Here is a 19,931-nt window from a genome sequence, read left to right on the forward strand (position 1 = left end):
TGTCAATGAGTGTCGCAAATCGGCATCGAATATTTGTAAGATATCATCAATATCCATTTACATTGTCCTATCGCACAGCCCTAGAGGCTTCTGGACATCGTATCGTATAATTTAAAGAGACAAGTTCAAAGCAATAAATCAATTCAGGTTACTTAAAATTGTCAGTTTCATGAACTCAAAAGAAAGAAAAAGTTCTAAATACTCATCAAGGTTAATGTACTTGAACTAATTTGTATGATTGAATTTTTCCCTACTCATTACAATGAATTACATTGAGCATTAGGGTTTACAGTGTGGCAACTTTTCATGAAATGTACTTAGTACAATAGAATACATGTACACCATTATGTTAGAATGATCCTCACTAATAATAAACTAATAAACTCTTCTTTCTTTGCCGTTACTCCAGAACTCAACGTGGGAACACATTTCTGGTGTTGAGTGTTTTAACTAACTTTTACAATTGTGATGACCTCAAGCCAGTTTCTCTATTTGTAACTAACAGGGTAGGAGATATAATCATTTAAAAGATGGCTGTCATATAATCTTGTTTTTGAGAAAATGGCTTTTAAAGAGTGCAAACAATTCGCAGACTTTATTTGACAGAATTGGAAGATTTATTTAAGCATACATTAAATTATTAATACAAAGATAAATAAATATAATGTAGGGACAGTGCTCTTGCATCTTCAGTTTGAACATGTGCATATTAATATTACATCTATATATCCTTATCTATATAACATCAATGCGGGCTTACAAGGGCATACTCCGAGCATATCCATGTATTTACAGTTAGGCATGCACCTGCACACACAGCACACACACACACACACACATCTGAGCTCTTGATGGACCTAAGTGGAGATTGCACTTCTACCTGTCAGAATACTCTAAAATGAGTTGTATCCACTGCATCTGTTGTCGCATCTCTGACAGTGATGGTATTTAAGATTTTAGCTTTAATCTCTTCCCTAGAGGTCATTTTTCCAAACTAAGCAACCATGGACACCTGAGGTGAATGTGGAGCGCTGATCAGAGGAGAGAAGCTCTATGCAGCACGCTGGTGTAAATTAACAGCAGCTGAAGCGATTTCACACACCTCATTTCAAAAATTCCGTTTTCATTTCAAAAATTAGTTTGAATATCTTGAAAACATTGACATCACTGGAAAGCTGAGACTGATTGATAGAATGATTAAAAAAAAAGTCATATACAGTGAGTAGATATTAGGACTAATCTATGGATTAAGAGTGTGGATATAAACATAAAATTAGACAACCCAAACAAGACCAAAACTGACTGATACTCGAAGCACAGGAAGAAAATAACTATAGGCTACAGAAATGAGAAATGTAACAGGTGTTATAAGGAAGACTGTTTTACATTTACATTTATTCATTTGGCAGACGCTTTTATCCAAAGCGACTTACAAAAGAGGAACACACCAGCGAATCATCTTAAGGAGAAAGTGGTACGAAAAGTGCCATATTGCAAAGTTTCACTAGCATCAGAATAGCATTCAAATCAGATTAAAGTGCAACAAGGACATTTTTATTTATTTTTTTTAGTGACTGGTTTAGTGCTCATGGAAAAGATGTGTTTTTAGTCATTTTTTGAAGACAGAAAGTGAGTCAGCTTCACGGATGGAGTTGGGAAGGTCATTCCACCAATGTGGTATGATGAAGCTGAAAGTCTGGGAAAGTGTTTTGGTGCCTCTTTGTGTTGGTACAGCAAGGCAACGTTCCATAACCGACCGCAGGCTTCTAGTGGGTGCGTAGCTCTGCAGAAATGATTTTAGGTATGCTGGAGCAGACCCAGTGACTGTTCTGTATGCCAGCATCAGAGCCTTGAACTTGATACGTGCATCAACGGCAGCCAGTGAAGACAGACAAGGAGTGGTGTAACATGTGCTCTCTTTGGTTGATTAAAGACCAGACATGCTGCTTCATTCTGGATCATTTGCAGGGGTCTAATTGCACATGCAGGGAGGCCTGCAATGAGAGTATTACAGTAGTCCAGTCTAGTTATGACAAGTGACTGAACAAGAAGTTGTGTGGCATGTTTAGAGAGGAAGGCTCTTATCTTCCTGATATTGTAGAGTGTAAATCTACATGATCTTGCGGTCTTTGAGATGTGGTTTGTGAAATTTAAATTGTTATCGATGGTTACCCCTAGATTTCTGACCGTTTTGAAAGGCGTTTCTGTAGTTGCACCCAGCTGCATGGTGATGTTGTGTTCAACAGCAGGGTTGGCTGGAAAGACAAGGAGTTCGGTCTTGGCTGGGTTAAGTTGCAGGTGGTGTTCCTTCATCCAGGCCGAGATGTCTGCAAGGCAGGCAGAGATTCGAGCAGTCACTGTGGTGTCGTTGGGCTGGAAAGACGAGTAGAGTTGCGTGTCATCAGCGTAGCAGTGGTAAGAGAAAACATGTGCCTGAATGATGGGTCCCAGTGATGTTGTGTATATAGAGAAGAGAAGTGGCCCAAGCACTGAGCCCTGAGGTACCCCAGTAAGTAGCTGATGTGACTTGGACACCTCACCTCTCCAGGCTACCTTGGAGGACTTACCTGAGAGATAGGAATTAAACTAGTCAAGCACAGTTCCTGTGATGCCCAGCGAAGAGAGGGTGGAGAGTAAGATCTGATGGTTGACTGTGTCGAAGGCTGCAGAAAGGTCCAGTAGAATCAGGACGGATGATCTGGATTCAGCTTTTGCCTGTCTCAGCGACTCAGTGACAGACAGCAGGGCAGTTTCGGTGGAGTGTCCACTTTTGAAGCCTGACTGATTGTCATCTAGCAGCTTGTTCTGTGAGAGATTGGCAGAGATTTGATTGAAAACTGCCCTTTCAAGTGTTTTTGCCATGAATGGGGTGAGAGAGACTGGTCTGTAGTGTTCAATTTGTGTAGGGTTAAGTGCGGGTTTCTTCAGCAGCGGGGTTACTCGAGCCTGCTTAAATGTAGTGGGAAAAGTGCCTGTAAGTAGAGATGTGCTGTTTATGTGAGTGAGTGCAGGTAAGATGGACAGAGTGATGGCCTGGAGAAGGTGAGAAGGAATGGGGTCAAGGGAACAGGTGGTGAGGTGGTTGGAGAGGAGGAGTTTAGAGACCTCGGTGTCAGTCAGAGGAGAGAGCATAGAGACAGAGGAGTTGCATACAGGAGATGGGTATTTGACAGGGTGAGGTGCTGAGAATGTATTGCTGATGGCTGTAAACGTATTAGTAAAAAAATGTGGTGAAGACATCTGCTGTCAGTGATGTGTCAGGAGGACAGAGAAGTGTGTTGAATGTTCTAAACAAGCTGCGAGTGTCTGTGGTGCTGTTGATCTTGTTCTGGTAGTAGGAAGTTTTTGCAGATTTAACTTTATTTGAAAAAGTTGCAAGCAGAGACTGATACTTACCTTTATCTGCTGGATCTTTAGATTTCCGTCATTTCCTCTCAGCTGCCCTGAGGTCAGTACAATGTTCACAAAGGACGTCAGAGAGCCAGGGGCTAGGTGGTGTAGTACGTGTTGGCCTTGAGGAGAGAGGACAGATGTTGTCTAGACAGGTTGTTAAAGTAGAGCTTAGTGTGTCCGTGGCAGTGTTTACATCAAGGGTGGAAAATACATTTTGTGTGGGAAGAGAGGTAGAGACAGCAGTGGAAAGGCAAGAGGGTGAAAGAGAACGGAGGTTAAAGCGAAAGGAAACCAAAGGTGGAGTCTGTTTTAATGTAGATGGGAGAGTCATGTTGAATTGAACAAAGTAGTGATCAGAGACATGTAAAGGAGTAACAAGAATATTTGAGTTGGTACAGTTATATGTAAAAATGAGGTCCAGCTGGTTGCCCGATCTGTGAGTCACTGTGGTGCTTAGTCTTTCCAAGTCAAATGAGGCCAGAAGAGCATTCAGGTCAGTGGACTGGGGCTGGTCTTGGTGTGTGTTGAAATCACCAAGAACCACAAGTGGCTTACCATCCTCCGGGAAGGAGGACAGCAGGACATCTAACTCCTCGAGAAAGTTTGCCAGCTGACCTGGAGGGCGATAGATGACAACATGTATTTTTGTGGGTTGCATTGTAGTAATAGCATGGAATTCAAAAGTAGTATTGTTACATAGAGAAGAATGTGGTGAAAAAGTCAGTTGTTATGAATGAGCAAACCTGTTCCCCCACCCCTACCGGTGTGTCGAGGGGTGTGAGAGAAGGAGAAGTTGTTGGAGAGAGCAGCAGGTGTTGGTGTATCCTCTTGATGTATCCATGTTTCTGTCAGTGCCAGGATGCTGAGGGTGGACTGTGTGGCAAAGGCTGCAATAAAGTCAGCTTTGTTCACTGCTGACTGGCAGTTCCAGAGTCCTACTGAGAAAGAGAGCAGAGCAGGTGCTGAAGTGCAAAGTAGCCATAGGTTGTGTGGGTTGCATTTGTCTTGCATCTATATTGTGTAAACGGTCTGTAACAGATAACAGGGATGTGCTTGAAGGCGTACGTTATTCTTGAAGTTAACATGTTAGTATGTACAAGGAAAATAAGAAAAGAGATAAAATTAAAAGATACTTAAGTGCTATGGTGAGTGGCGCCTTGTCGGTGTCCTTGCTAGGTGGACTCGCACAGGTAGACTCACTGGTTTTTACACAAGTAGGTCTTTACACGAGGAGGGCTTTACACGAGGGCTACCACTTCCGCTGCCGCATCCGCGTCAACATTCACATCAAATATATACACGATGCTAACGAACCGTACAATGAAAAAAGCAGGACACGCCTTAATGCTACTTAGCACAAAGCTAGTCACGTGGGCAACCGAAACTACGGGTTGCGCGAGGTGAACAGTGCGAGAACAAACGTGACTTCAGTACACCGCAAATAAATTAAATTATGTTACACTTTAGCAATAAATAATACTCAAACAAGTGAAGCACTGTTTATAGACACTAAAAACAATGATGGTTTTACACACACTGGACAAACAACTCTAAATCTAGCAGTGAATACCCTGGGACAAGTCAAAACAATATAGCACACACACCAACACACGTTTAAGCGATGTGAGTTCAAGCCAGTAAACAAACAGCACAAATCTAGCAATGAATACTACTCTACAACAAAGTAAAAGTTTTAAATAGTCATCTTCAGCCTGCAGCTGAACAGCTCTGAAAATAACAATAGCCATAGCGTCTTTTCATATCAAACGCCATTATCATGTTGAAATAATGATTACGTTTTGAAACATTATTTAAGTAAATGTATTCTTACATATTGCATACTGAGCAGCGCATGATTTCCAGCCATGTGTATAACCGGTGTTTAACAATGTTTATTAGATTTCATTCAGCACTTCATCTCTAAAGGCAAAATAATGAAAGAAAATGCATTTTTTTTTTACTGCGGGAACAATACTCTGTCCATTTATGATAGCGCATGCACATTAAACAGTGTCTACTCTGCACGGAGAGAGATGAACAGTCCAACAGAAATAAACCGTTGATTTCTTGTGTTCCAATGTGTGGATTACTCATTTTCACCAACATGTTAAATCGAAAATATGTGGGAATTTCATGCACTGTGAATAATGTGCGGGGATACTTAAAGTGTAGCGTAAGATGTGCAATCCTGCTGCGAAATTCCTGGAGTGGGTTTTTTCCTTGCTATGTTGTACACATTGGTAATTTCTGCTGCTAAGACACTTGGAAAAGAGTGCGAATGGTTCTAGGCTGTGACGTGCACAGAACGGGGGCAGTAGGGGCGCAAGAAAAAAAAGTGGAAATTGTAATAAATGAAAATGGTTAAATAAAACAAAAATAAAATCTCGTAATAATCTCACAATAACAGTAATAGTGTGTTATTATGAGGTTTCTTTGTAAATCTCAGGCGTATTATAGAAAATTAAGCAGAGATACCTTTAACAGCATGCACTACAGCAGATCGGGGCAGATTCAAATCGCAGGTGATCCTCCCTATGCCCTACTCACTCCAAAGTGCAGAGCCCTTGAAGTGGGTACTCTGAAGGGAACACGGAATTACTGTATGAATGTGCCCTTTGTCTTGTGGAAGGGCCCGTTCATTTTCTCACTTTCGTTTGGAACGAGCTTTCGAGTGGCGTCTCATCCCGCAGCATTGCCCTTTGAGGGAGCAAAAATGACGTTTTTAATTCGCCCCGCAACATCAAAGTCGCATCACGGAGCATCAGCTGTTTTTTGTTTTATTATTCTGTTTAGTGCCCGACCGATATTAGCCTTTCACCAATATATCGGTATTAGCGTATATTTTACCGATATGCCGATTTACCTGACAACCATGTCACTCTTGTTTATCACATCTGTTTGCTGTTAGCCAGCTATAGTTGTCAGTGCAGTTAGTAATGTAGCAGATGGAAATTTGGAGCATATTTTTTTTTTTGCAGCTCAGCAGACAATGGTGCGGTGGTGGATTGTGTGTGGTGAGTGTTGATTTCACGCTTCGCTGTTACCTAGTTGGTGAGACACAATGCTGGAAAGTAAATAATGTCCATCTTTTACTCTCCTTGACAACGAGCTTATAGCTAACTAGCTAATCATGTAGCTACTTTCATTGTTGTCAGCTGAGTGGAAGCTAATGAGTAAAGATGTATTCACCAAACTGTTTTGTTCAGGATTCACAGTTTGGTACCCCCTTCAACCGAACAATTCCAGTCGTTGCATTTATAAAATGTAATATTTAGAAGTCTGGTTTTCCAGACATTAAAATAGGAAATGTAATACAAGTAGATTTAATAAATAGTATATTTGCCCTGTGTAAATAATAATATATAGGAACTGTATCTAAAATAAATGAGGGGTGATGAATACTAATAAAACAGGCTGGAAAAATAGACATTTATTCATTTTAATAACTTTTATATATATTTTTTGAATGTTTTGAAACTTGACAAAAACTGTTACATCGGTTTCATGCTGAAGAGCCACTTAAAAGTAAGTTTTTATTTTTTTCTCTCTCGTAAATGTAAATGAGTGTAAATGCCAACAAAATCATATATGTCGAAAGGACTGATGCCTGTCAACCAAAACATGAGCTCATTGATGTCAATAAATATATCAGTCTGCTTTTTTATTCCATCAGTTACTCCTGGTCGGAGGCTGCCGTAAATATTTAGTTTATACATAGGGTTACATCCTACATAAATTTAATGGTGCAACGCTCAAATATTTGGTAGTGTGTACATTTTGACTTAGTGCCCATTTACACCACAACTAGGCGCAAGTTGTAACGTACGTATAGCTGGTGCAACCAGCTCCTGATGTTTATTTAGCTATTTATTTTATTTTAATTAATTTAAATGGTCAGCATTTGACTGATACTAAACAGTAATACTGATGTTTATTTAGCTATTTATTTTATTTTAATGTATTCTTTATTTTAATGGTTAGCATTTGACTGATACTAAACAGTACTGATGCTTATTTAGCTATTTATTTTATTTTTATTCTTTATTTAAATGGTGGGCAATTGACATACTAAACATACAGTACTGATGTTTATTAAGCTATTTATTGTATTTTTATTTAATCTTTATTTAAATGGTCAGCAATTGACTGATACTAAACACAGTACTGATTTTTATTTTATTTTATTTATTATTAAATGGTCAGCAATTGACATACTAACAGTACTGATGTTTATTAAGCTATTTATTGTATTTTTATTTATTCTTTATTTAAATGGTCAGCAATTGACTGATACTAAACACAGTACTGATTTTTATTTTATTTATTATTTAAATGGTCAGCAATTGACTTATACTAACAGTACTGATGTTTAGTAAGCTATTTATTGTATTTTTATTTATTCTTTATTTTCTCAGTGTTCATTTCTAGAATTTGTTGACAATGTATAATAATAATGTCAAATGTTCTTTGATAAAAATATGTTTAAGAAAGCAGCCTTCTGAGTACCTTTGCATAGTCATATCGGTGCACAATCCACATAGAAAAGGTCTGTTTTCATTCCAGCTGAAAAATAAGCTATATCGATCACCATATCGTTAATTGGTGAATTTCCCTCTCTAAAATCGGTATCGGTATTGGTCTCAAAAATCCCATATCAGTCGGGCTCTAATTCTGTTTGTGTTTCATGAAGTTACAAGCGAAACACGACAGAAGATATCTGTTTACAGCATATACACTCTAAAAGCTTCTTCTTTTTTTTTTCTCTCCAGGCCATTACTTGATATTAATATATGAGTGAAATAACGTGTTGTTTTCTACTTGCAAACTTTCCGATCGGCACTATGATTTGACCGTATGTTTGACAGTTTGTGTAGAGTAAATAATCATATTTCAAAAGTTATGGAAATGGAACACTTCTAATTTGTCCGCAAATTAAAAAGAACCTGGTAAGAGTTGGTTATATTGCCTGTATACATTGTAAAGTCTTTAAAATGACACCAATTTTGTGTTATTGAGGCGAGTAGTCATTAATTATTTTGATTTTCTTTTTCAGCACAGAACATCGGAAGTATGCCAAAACATATTTATGTGCAGTGGTGTCCAAAAATATTGGCACCCTTGGTAAATATGAAAAATATATAAAAAAAAATGTCTTTATTGTTTATCCTTTTGATCTTTCGTTCAAAATATTCACAAAAATCTAACCTTTAATTAAAGGAAACTAATTGAATTGGTACCCCTAGAAATTCTTAAGAGTAAAATATCTGATGTATATTCTCGTTCATATTTTTATTTTTTTTAGTACGCCTGGGTGACTAGGAACATGAAATTGTTCAGCCATGACTTCCTGTTTCAGAGGGGTATAAATATGAAGTAAAATTCCCTTAGTCATCCATCACAATGGGTAAGACCAAAGAATATATTTCTGATGTGCGGCAACAGGTTGTTGAGCTTCACAAAATGGAAAATGGCCATTTCCACCATCAGGGCAATAATTAAGAAGTTCCGATCAACTGGAGATCTTAAGAATCAGCCTGAAAGAGGACGTGTGTCTATATTGTCTCCACACACAGTGAGAAGGATGGTTCGAGTGGCCAAAAATTCTCCAAGGATCACAGCTGGAGAATTGCAGAAATTAGTTGGGTCTTGTGGTAAGAATGTCTCCAAAACTACAATCAGACATCACCTACATCACAATAAGATGTTTGGGAGGGTTTCAAGAAAAAAAAGCTTCTGCCCTCATCCAACAACAAATTCAAGCATCTTCAGTTTGTTAGTCACTACTGGAACTTCAAATGTGAACGGGTTCTATGGTCAGATGAAAAAAAAAAAAAGAGCTTTTTGGCAGCAAACACCAGAGATGGGTTTGATGCACACAGAGAGGTAGTGATATGGGAAAGCACCTCATGGCCACGGTTAAATATCTTGGTGGATCTTTAACGTTGTGGGGCTGTTTTTATGCCAAAGGTCCTGGACATCTTGTTCGGATACATGGCATCATGGACTCTATCAAATCCCAACAGATAAAAAATCAAAACCTGACTGCCTCAGCCAGAAACCTTAAAATGGGCCCTGGCTGGATATTCCAGCAGGACAATGATTCAAAACACACATCAAGATCAACACAAAAATGGTTCACTGACCACAATATCAAGGTTCAGCTTTGGCCATCCCAGTTCCCTGACCTGAACCCCATAGAAAACCTGTGTGGTGAACTGAAGTGGAGAGTCCACCATGTGGCCCTCTGAATTTGAAGGATCTGCAGAGATTCTGTATGGAGGAATGGTCTCAGATCCCTTGCCAGGTATTCTCCAACCTCATTAGACATTATAGAAGACTCAGAGCTGTTATCTTGGCAAAGGGAGGTTGAACAAAGTATTAAATAAAAGGGTGCCAATAATTATGCCACACATATATTTGACAAAAATATTAGTTTTTTTGATAAAACTTGTGTTGTGTTTGCAATTGTTTGATATCCTTTAGAGGATATATATTTGTGAATATTTTTAATGAAAGACCAAAAGGATAAACAGTAAAGACATATTTTTTCACAGCCTTCTTTGCTCATATTTACCGAGGGTGCCAATATTTTTGGCCACCACTGTATTATTATTTATGCGGCTCAAGAGCAAACACACAGTAATTTCCTCATTTATTTTCTGCCTGCAATGCAGCCAACATGAATAATAAATAATGTTTAGTCTACATTTCATCATGTTCAAATACTTTAAACTCATTTTTGATGCTATAATAATTTTATGAATACTTTAGAATCCAGACATTACATTGCTTGCATTGCTTTTGTTTATTTATTAAACATATAGTTAGCGTTTTTGCTGTGTACTCACAGAACGATGCAGACACATCTATGCAGAACTATAAATGCAATCCAAAACAGGTCAGCTAAAATGTCCACTCTATGTGTTGTGTTGTAAGTTCATCAACAGATTAATACTTGGTTGCTACTGCATTTCTGACATCACATAACACACCTGCAGTGTAGACAGCTTTATTAATTATAATGGGAGCGGTCGCGTCGTTTTCAATGATAGAAATTTTATACGTCTTTTATAGAATACTGCCATTAACTGAAGGAGCTTTCTGATTCAGGCAAATCTAGATAATAGTCTAATCACTATCAGAAAAATACCATGGTATTATTGACTGAATACTTATATTCATATTTCATGATACTGTCATAGTACTCAAAGATACTTCAAAAAATTACCATGGTTTTACTATGACACATGTCAAAAACATGGGATTATTAAAGACCATGCCTGAAAAAAAAGTGTACAAAATGGAAAATATAATATGTTAATAATACAAGAAAAATGCTTAAATACTCAAAAGCAAAGGATTAGTTAAATATATATAAGTGCTACTCTTAAAAAAAAAAAAAAAAAATAAAAAAATATGTGCCCTTTTTTTATCCTTTCACCCCTGTCCCTGCTGAGGTCTGTGCACGCTGCACAGTGTTTAGTATGTCAATTGTTGACCATTTAAATAAAGAATAAAAATACAATAAATAGCTAAATAAACATTAGTACTGTTTAGTATCAGTCAGTTGCTGACCATTAAAATAAAGAATAAATAAAAATAAAATAAATAGCTAAATAAACATCAGTACTGTTTAGTATCAGTCAAATGCTAACCATTTAAATAAATTAAAATAAAATAAATAGCTAAATGAACATCAGTACTGTTTAGTATCAGTCAAATGCTGACCGTTTAAATAAATAATACATTAAAATAAAATAAATAGCTAAATAAACATCAGGAGCCGGTTGCACCAGCTATACGTACGTTACAACTTGCGCCTAGTTGTGGCGTAAATGGGCACTAAGTCAAAATGTACACACTACCAAATATTTGAGTGTTGCACCATTAAATTTATGTAGGACGTAACCCTACGTATAAACTAACTATATATGGCAGCCTCCGACCAGGAGTAACTGATGGAATAAAAAAGCAGACTGATATATTTAATGACATCAGTGAGCTCATGTTTTGGTTGACAGGCATCAGTCCTTTCGACATATATGATTTTGTTGACATTTACACTCATTTACATTTACGAGAGAGAAAAAAATAAAACTTACTTTTAAGTGGCTCTTCAGCATGAAACCGATCTAACAGTGCAGTTTTTAGGGTGCGTCGCCCGGTGTCAAGTTTCAACACATTCAAAATATATGTATAGGATATTAAAATGAATAAATGTCTGTTTTTCCAGCCTGTTTTATTAGTATTCATCACTCCTAATTTATTTTAGATACAGTTCCTATATATTACTATTTACACAGGGTAAATATACTATTTATTAAATCTACTTTTATTACATATCCTATTTTAATGTCTGGAAAACCAGACTTCTAAATATTACATTTTATAAATGCAACGACTGGTATTGTTCGGTTGAAGGGGGTACCAAACTGTGAATCCTGAACAAAACAGTTTGGTGAATACATGTTTACACATTAGCTTCCACTCAGCTGACAACAATTAAAGTAGCTACGTGATTAGCTAGTTAGCTATAAGCTTGTTTTCACGGAGAGTAAAAGATGGACTTTATTTACTTTCCAGCATTGTGTCTCACCAACTAGGTAACAGCGAAGCGTGAAATCAACACTCACCACACACAATCCACCACCGCACCGTTGTCTGCTGAGCTGCAAAAAAAAAAAAAATGCTTTGATGTTTACCTTTCAATCTGCTACATTACTAACTGCACTGACAACTATAGCTGGCTAACAGCAAACAGATGTGATAAACATGAGTGACATGGTTGTCAGGGACAGGGTTAACGTTATATTAGTTATATAAAATGATGGGGTAATTTTTTATTAACCTTCCAGTATGTATTTCACAAACTAGTTAGCAATTTAATGAGAAGAGTTTGCTCAAATCCACACTGTTTAACTCCGTCCTGTCTGCAGAGCCACCGTCAGCTCTATAAACAATGGAGTCGGAGCGCACTCTGCTGGACAAGCTACGCTATGACACCAATTCTAAAGTATTGTTTTCTGCATTATATGTTCTGAAAAAAAGTTTTCATATCAGTAAAATATACGCCGATACCGATATATCGGTGAAAGGCTAATATCGGCCGACCGATATATTGGTCGGGCACTAAATAGTACGCAAGTATAAACACCATGGGACCACACAGCCATCATACCACTCAGGAAGGAGATGCATTCTGTCTCCTAGAGATGAACGTAGTTTGGTGCGAAAAGTGCAAATCAATCCCAGAACAACAGCAAAGGACCTTGTAAAGATGCTGGAGGAAACAGGTAGACAAGTATCTATATCCACAGTAAAACGAGTCCTATAGTGAGATAACCTGAAAGGCTGCTAAGCAAGGTAGAAGCCACTGCTCCAAAACTGCCATAAAAAAGCCAGACTACAGTTTGCAGGTGCACATGGGGACAAAGATCTTACTTTTTGGAGAAATGTTCTCTGGTTGATGAAACAAAAATGTAACTGTTTGGCCATAATGACCATCGTTATGTTTGGAGGAAAAAGGATGAGGCTTGCAAGCCGAAGGTCACATCCCAACCGTGAAGCATGGTGGTGGCAGCATCATGTTGTGGGGGTGCTTTGCTGCAGGAGAGACTGGTGCACTACACAAAATAGATTGCATCACGCGGAAGGAAAATTATGTGGATATATTAAAGCAACATCTCAAGACATCAGCCAGGAATTTAAAGCTTGGTCGCAAATGGGTCTTCCAAATGGACAATGACCCCAATCATACCTCCAGAGTTGTGGCAAAATGGCTTAAGGACAACAAAGTCGAGGTATTGGAGTGTGCAGATTTGTGAGCAGAACTGAAAAAGTGTGTGTGAGCAAGGAGGCCTACAAACCTGACTCAGTTACACCAGTTCTGTCTGGAGGAATGGGCCAAAATTCCAGCAACTTATTGTGAGAAGCTTTTGGAAGGCTACCCAAACATTTGACCAATGCTACCTATTCCTAACAAAGTGTATGTAAACTTCTGACCCACTGGGAATTTGATGAAAGAAATAAAAGCTGAAATAATTCATTCTCTCTACTATTATTCTGACATTTCACATTCTCAAAATAAAGTAGTGATCCTAACTGACCTAAGACAGGGTATGTTTTCTATGATTAAATGTCTGGAATTGTGAAAAACTGAGTTTAAATGTATTTGGCGAAGGTGTGTGTAAACTTCTGACTTCAACTGTACGTATCCAAGTACTTCTTGGGGCCACTGTATGTATATCTCTGACTCTTGTGGTACAGCTGCTTAGACTAACAGTAATCTGATGAAACTGTCACTGTGTCTAGAATGTCATTTATAATAGCATGGTCTGCTCACTTCCTGCTTTCTGTGCTGATCTGAGGCCTGTTTCGTCGGACATACATCCACACTTATTACCTGACACTGACTTCCTCATTTGTATCCATATGTAGCCATACATTTCGCCATACTGACTTCCTTTTCTCACGAGTTCATGTCTCAACAGTAGTTGTGGAATTTGCAATGTTTTTGGTCATTTTTGTTCTAAACAGATCTTGTTTAGTCTGAAAGCTTCAGAATGAATGTGTGCCTTTCTTACTGTGAGTGTGTATGCTTGTGTATTTATGTACTGTATTTGTGTGTCAAAAGGGTAGTTTAACAGTAGCTTAAAGGGATAGTTCACCCAAAAAGTGAACATTGTCATTCTTTACTCACTCTTTCCAAACATGTATGAGTTTATTTTTTTCTGTGAAACACAAAAAGAAAAGTTTAGAAGAATTTCCAAGATGTTCTTTTCCATACAGAAAAAGGGGGTGATATATATTGTGCCGACAATATAAAGTGTCAATCAATAGAGATGTTGCTATATTGTACATATCGTGATATGTAAAAAATCTACACTTGTGCTGTGTGCATATTTTTCAGTGGGAGGGGCTTCGTGTGAGACTGAGAGAATTAAAGAGACATGGACAGGGTTTTTACCAGCATAAAAAATTCCAATGAAATTCAGCAACATTCATCCTGCGTTCGGCGCTTTATAAGCACTAAATGTGCTTCTCATCTAACACGCTTATCTGTGTTTTACGTGAGTGTCGCCCGCCAGTCTCTTGAGCATGCAAGTGCGCGTGAGTCCAGCAGGCTTCCGGGTATTTGTGCTTCAGAGACAGGAGAGTGCAGAGCGAGATCACTCACGCTTTTCTCAATATCGTGGCACAGACCATAAAACTTACATGACCCATTTGAATTCTACTGTTTGTTTGTTTTTTTTGTTTTTTTGTTTTTTTGCCATAAAGCACATTGGAGGAAGTCAAACATCTCAAAAGGTTAGACATCCCAACATTCTAACCATTGACAAGGAAAACAGCTACAACACTGTGTCATGTGCCAAAAATATATATATATATATATTTTTTTTTTACTTTGACTATATTTGTCAAGTTCCAAATGAATTCATAATTATATAAGAGGAAATAGTTTTCATTTATGAAGTATTTAATTCACTGACTGGATTATCCAAAAATAGACTACAATATGGCTTAATATTTGAATCCATTGTCGTGATATCTTTATTTAAGATTTTGGTCATATCGGCCACTACTACGGTCAAGCTCCAAAAAAATAAAATAAAAACAAAGCTATCTAAAGAAGTCAGAACGACTTTTGTGCTATTTTCCAAGACTTAAGGCATGTGATAGCTTTGTGTTAGCAACAAAATTTTGCTTATGTTTTTCATGAAAACATTCCCAACTGTGTGTCTTAACTGACCGTGATGCACCAGTTTGAAATATGCAGAAGCGCAAATGAGGGTTGAAAGATTATCAGTGAAAAACAACCTAAATTTTAGTCTGTTCATACAAAGCTATCATACGACTTCAGAAGACTTGGAATATAGTGCATGAATCAGTCATATGAACTTCTTGAATAATATTTTCATGGTTATTTAATATCCATTTTGGAGCTTGACAGCCATTGGTCTTTGTGCTTTTATTGCATGGAAAAGAGCAGCTCAGAGATTCTTCAAAACATCTACTTTTGTGTTGCATGGAAGAAGTCATACTGGTTTGGAATGACATCAGGGTGAGTGGATGATAATACGATTTGAATCTTTGGGTGAGCTGTTCCTTTAAGAGTAAAGTGTGGGGTGAACACATTTAAAGATGTCAAACTGTTGTGATGTAGCTAATGTGGTGCGGATGTTCTCTAATTTATTGTGTTGTTTTTTTGTTTTGTTTTTATCAACTAACGGGCTGAAAAGTTTGTTTTACGCTGACAGTGTATCACAAGCATGCTGGCAAATCCAGGATATTTCTTACACCTCTGCAGTCCATGTGTAACACTGAACATCTAATAGAGATTTCTCTCATACCATGGTGTCTCTGACGTCAGAACAAATGCAAAACCACCTCACACACACACACACACATACATATACACACTCACCTCTCACGAGTTTCACATGAACACAATTCCATAAACCGCCCATTTGTGGGTGTTCTTTACACACGTGCTGGGCTCTTAATGTGTTATTGAGAGCATGTGCCGTTTCTAGGCATCAGACGGTCTTTGTTGACGTGTCTGTTTACATTGGCCGGTGTTTAACCATTAACAGAGAGCTCTGTTTCACTCTTTCCCTCGTGTTTCTCCTCAGATTCGCTACATCTCTCAGACGCAGGGTTTGCCTGGAGAGCAGCTGTTAAATGTGGGGACAAAGACGTCTCGCTTCTTCTGTCGTGACTCCGGCTTGCCGTATGCGGTCTGGAGACTCAAAGTAAGACTCACGTGTCACATCCACTCTTTTAAAGACAATATGAAATAGAATTCACAATGCATTTAAAGACCCCATGAGACCAAAATCCATCCTCTATATGCTTGTGTTCTCCTGAAAGTGGCCAAACTCAACTTTTTGTGAAGAATTCACCCAAAGTTCACCTAAGTTTACCCAAAACTGAAAATTCTCTCATCATTTACTCACCCTCATGCCATCCCAGATGTGTATGATGTTCTTTCTTCAACAGAACACAAATGAAGATTTTTAGAAGAATATTTCAGCTCTGTAGGTCCATACAATGTAAGTGAATGGTGATCAGAACTTTGAAGCCTCAAAAAGCACAAAGGAAGCATAAAAGTAATCCATAAGACTCCAGTGTATAGGTGTGGGCGAGAAAAATTTCAAAATTTAAGTCATTTTTTGCTAAATATCTCCACTTTAACTTTTACATCTGAAAGTCACATGTGGTGCCTGTTTAGTTTCATTTTCACATCTGAAAGTTAAAGTGGAGATTTAGAGTAAAAAAAGGACTTCAATATTATTCTGTTTCTCACCCACACCTATTATATCACTTCTGAAGACATGTATTTAACCACTGGAGTATTATGGATTACTTTTATGTTTCCTTTATGTAATTTTTGGAGCTTCAATGTCTGATCACCATTCACTTGCATTGTGGGGACCAACAGAGCTGAAATATTCTTAAAAATGTTTGTTTATGTTCTGCAGAAGAAAGAAAGTCATACACATCTGGGATGACATGAGGGTGAGTAAATGATGAGAGAATTTTCAGTTTTGGGTGAACTATCCCTTTAAGTACATTTTCCCCCCATATTCCTTTTACTGTAATGCAAAAATAAAATACATTATTTAATATATTATTTAATTGTGAAATACATTTCTAAAGTATAATTGTAAGTATACAACACCATGGACAGTATTTGCTGTACTACATTTTATCTGTGCTGGTATTAATAAAAATTAATCATTGTGTCTGGACAGGATCATTTTCACTACTGTATTTCAGCATTGAAATATTAAAACAATTTTATTTTTTTATTTGCATAGTTTTAGGGGAAAATCTGCTTAATAGTCATAATGTGAAGCAATTTAATGGACCTAAAAATAGGCTTTTTGTTTATGCAAAATGTTTTCTCATTTTTGTCTTTGGGGTGATGAATGACCCAAAAGCCATTTCTTCCTCAAGTTCACCCATTATTACATTTTTGTCTGTTGAAAAATATTCACTGATGATCATTCACAATAAGATCATTTACTGCTAAGTATATGGAGTCAGTTTTGATTTGATGTTGATTTTAATAGCTGCTCATCTCTGCTTCAGTCCACAGAAGAACATGAGACGGAGACGGGGCTCAAATCAAAAGAAGCCAGAAAATACATATTCAGTTGTTTGGAGGACATAGCGCATGTACGTATCACACGACTCACTTTCATCACATCACTGATCACAGTCGCTCACACCTCGTCCTACTGGTCTCTGAAGCATATATTATTGGATTGTTCTGGTTCGTTACGACTCAGTACACTTGCTATTTCATTCTAATGCATATAGAGAGTGTCCTTCCACACGACCTAGTTGAAACCTCTCTACAATAATGGCAATATTCTAATATTGGCTATGGTGTTTGAGCCCCGCCTTTTTAGGCGCGAAGCTGTCTGCTATAAAAGCAGGTGCGCAAACACCATTCCTCAGAATTTTCTTCCTTCTAGACAGCGATTTATCTCTCATCTAGAAGCCCTCTACTGCTTCGCCGTCGACTACACGTGTCAGCGGGCAGAATCTTCATGGCAGTGAGAAGACTCTCCACTCCCCTGCAGTGTTCCGGCGAACATCACTCCACCTCGCCGCTTGACGCTTCGCTGGTGAATGGGCGGATTCAGCATCCTGATTCCCCGCAGCACTTCGGCGGGTGTTGTGTATCCTTATAAAGCAATTGTATATTGTATATTGTGCATGAGTCTCAAGACGCTGCGCTTGTGAATCGCCCTCGTTCTGAGGGACGATTCAGCCTCAAGCGCCCTCCCATCCACCTCTTCTGTGACACCAGAGGGATCACACAAGGAGACACGGCAGGGCCGTGAGATCGAGCAGGATGAATTTGAGGTGGACCTCGTGCCGGCACACATCCGCAAGCCCCTCAATCTCCATGCAGTGGGTCTATGCCGGCCTCGTCTCGTTCGGTGGTTCTGACGCTGGGGATGATAACGATGTCATGTCTCTCACTGCATCAGGCGAGTGGTCAGTGGATGATGCTACCGCCCGTCCCCCAGTGAGCAATGTGTACGTGCCATTGACAAGGAGATGCTTTGCGTCCTTTCATGGGCAGTCGAAGAGCTTGATATCGAGTGGTCTCCTCCAGAGGAACCTACACAATCTCGCCTTGATGAATGGTTCCTGCAGTCCAGACGCCATCAAGAGATCGCATCTCGTAGATCTGCCCTGTTCTTCCCTGAAGTTCATAACAAACTGTCAAAATCCTTGCACACACCCTAATCAGCTAATTACATCCTCTCCAATGTGGATCAGTGGGAAGAAAATGGTTATGCCCAACTACTCCCCCCATCTCTGCCCGGCGAGTAGCAGGGCGTGGAACCCATGCCCCGTTCATCTTTCTAAACCGTGTCATCTAAAGTCCACACTGGCTGGAAGAGCATACTCAGCGGCGGCCCAAACTGGTTCAGCACTCTACGTGATGGCGGTGCTCCAAGTTTTCCAAGCTAAGCTCCTCAAACAAATGGACAAGCAAGGCTACGATCCAGAGATGTTCAAAGAGCTCCGCACCGCTATGGACTTTTTTTTGGATTGTCACATCTGGCTGACCCTCACGGAAATGCGTGACATGGGAAAAGCTGCTCTATTTGATGCACCTGTGTCTCCATCTGGCCTATTCGGAGGCTTTGTGAATAGAATTGCTGAGCACTATGTCACGACTCAGCAACAGTCACAGGCTACGGGACATTTTATACCAAAACAGAGCAGTAATTCATCACAACCAGCTCGCTCCTGCTCTGTCTCGGTCCAGCGCCTGGCTAAAAACCCCACACCAGCTGCCTTTAGCGCCGCCAAATGTCACCGCCGAGCCGCTGGTAAAGCAATGCAAGATGACGGAAGCCCACATACAGTATTTTGCACAATCGCTTCCCAATGGTGAGCGGTGCATTATATCTTGTAATGAATTACAAAGATTGAAAAAAGATTACAGTGCTCGTTGCAAATGCACGAGATGCTCACACTTTTCAATAAAGGGCTTTTCCACTTCAAAGCTTCACATTATGCGCAACCACTTCCCAATGGTGAGCGGTGCATTATATCATGTTATGAACATACCAAATTGAACATACCCTCTGTCCCATTACGCGGATGCGTGGCGAGCTCTTACTGGCATTCCGACTGGGTGCCAAAAAACGATCGAACATGGTTATACTATCCAATTTGCTCGTTGGCGGCCTCATTTCAACAATCTTCTCGCAAAGAATGTGGTAGAGGTTGCTTCATATGAATGAATAAGCCTGCTGTCCTTCTGCGTGAATGCGTGGCAATTCCTCACGGGCGTGTCAGAGCTGGTGTTTACAATGATCGATCACAATCTGTGGTCTGACCACACGATATGCCAGTGTTGCGTGCACAGACTGCAACACACACAGCGGGATTTGCAGCCGTTAATTCCTCATTCTGGAGAAGGACAGCAGGCTTCGGCCCATTCCAGTTCTGAGAGGATTGAATCGCGCTCGCGATGCGCCCATGCAGACTGTTTACTCAGAAAC

General features: G+C 39.0%; 1 protein-coding gene across 11 annotated transcripts in view; it reads left to right on the forward strand.

The window, feature by feature from the left end:
* LOC127417332 (homeodomain-interacting protein kinase 3-like) overlaps positions 1-19,931 on the forward strand; it is a 150,613-nt gene that overhangs the window by 98,749 nt on the left and 31,933 nt on the right. For all 11 annotated transcript variants that reach the window (XM_051657291.1, XM_051657292.1, XM_051657286.1 and 8 more), the window contains exons 4-5: positions 16,026-16,145; positions 17,488-17,574. In XM_051657291.1, coding sequence (XP_051513251.1) covers positions 16,026-16,145; positions 17,488-17,574 — 207 coding nt within the window. The remainder of the gene's footprint in view (positions 1-16,025; positions 16,146-17,487; positions 17,575-19,931) is intronic.

Source organism: Myxocyprinus asiaticus, chromosome 26 (genome assembly GCF_019703515.2).
Source record: "Myxocyprinus asiaticus isolate MX2 ecotype Aquarium Trade chromosome 26, UBuf_Myxa_2, whole genome shotgun sequence".
NCBI classification, from domain to species: Eukaryota; Metazoa; Chordata; class Actinopteri; order Cypriniformes; family Catostomidae; genus Myxocyprinus; species Myxocyprinus asiaticus.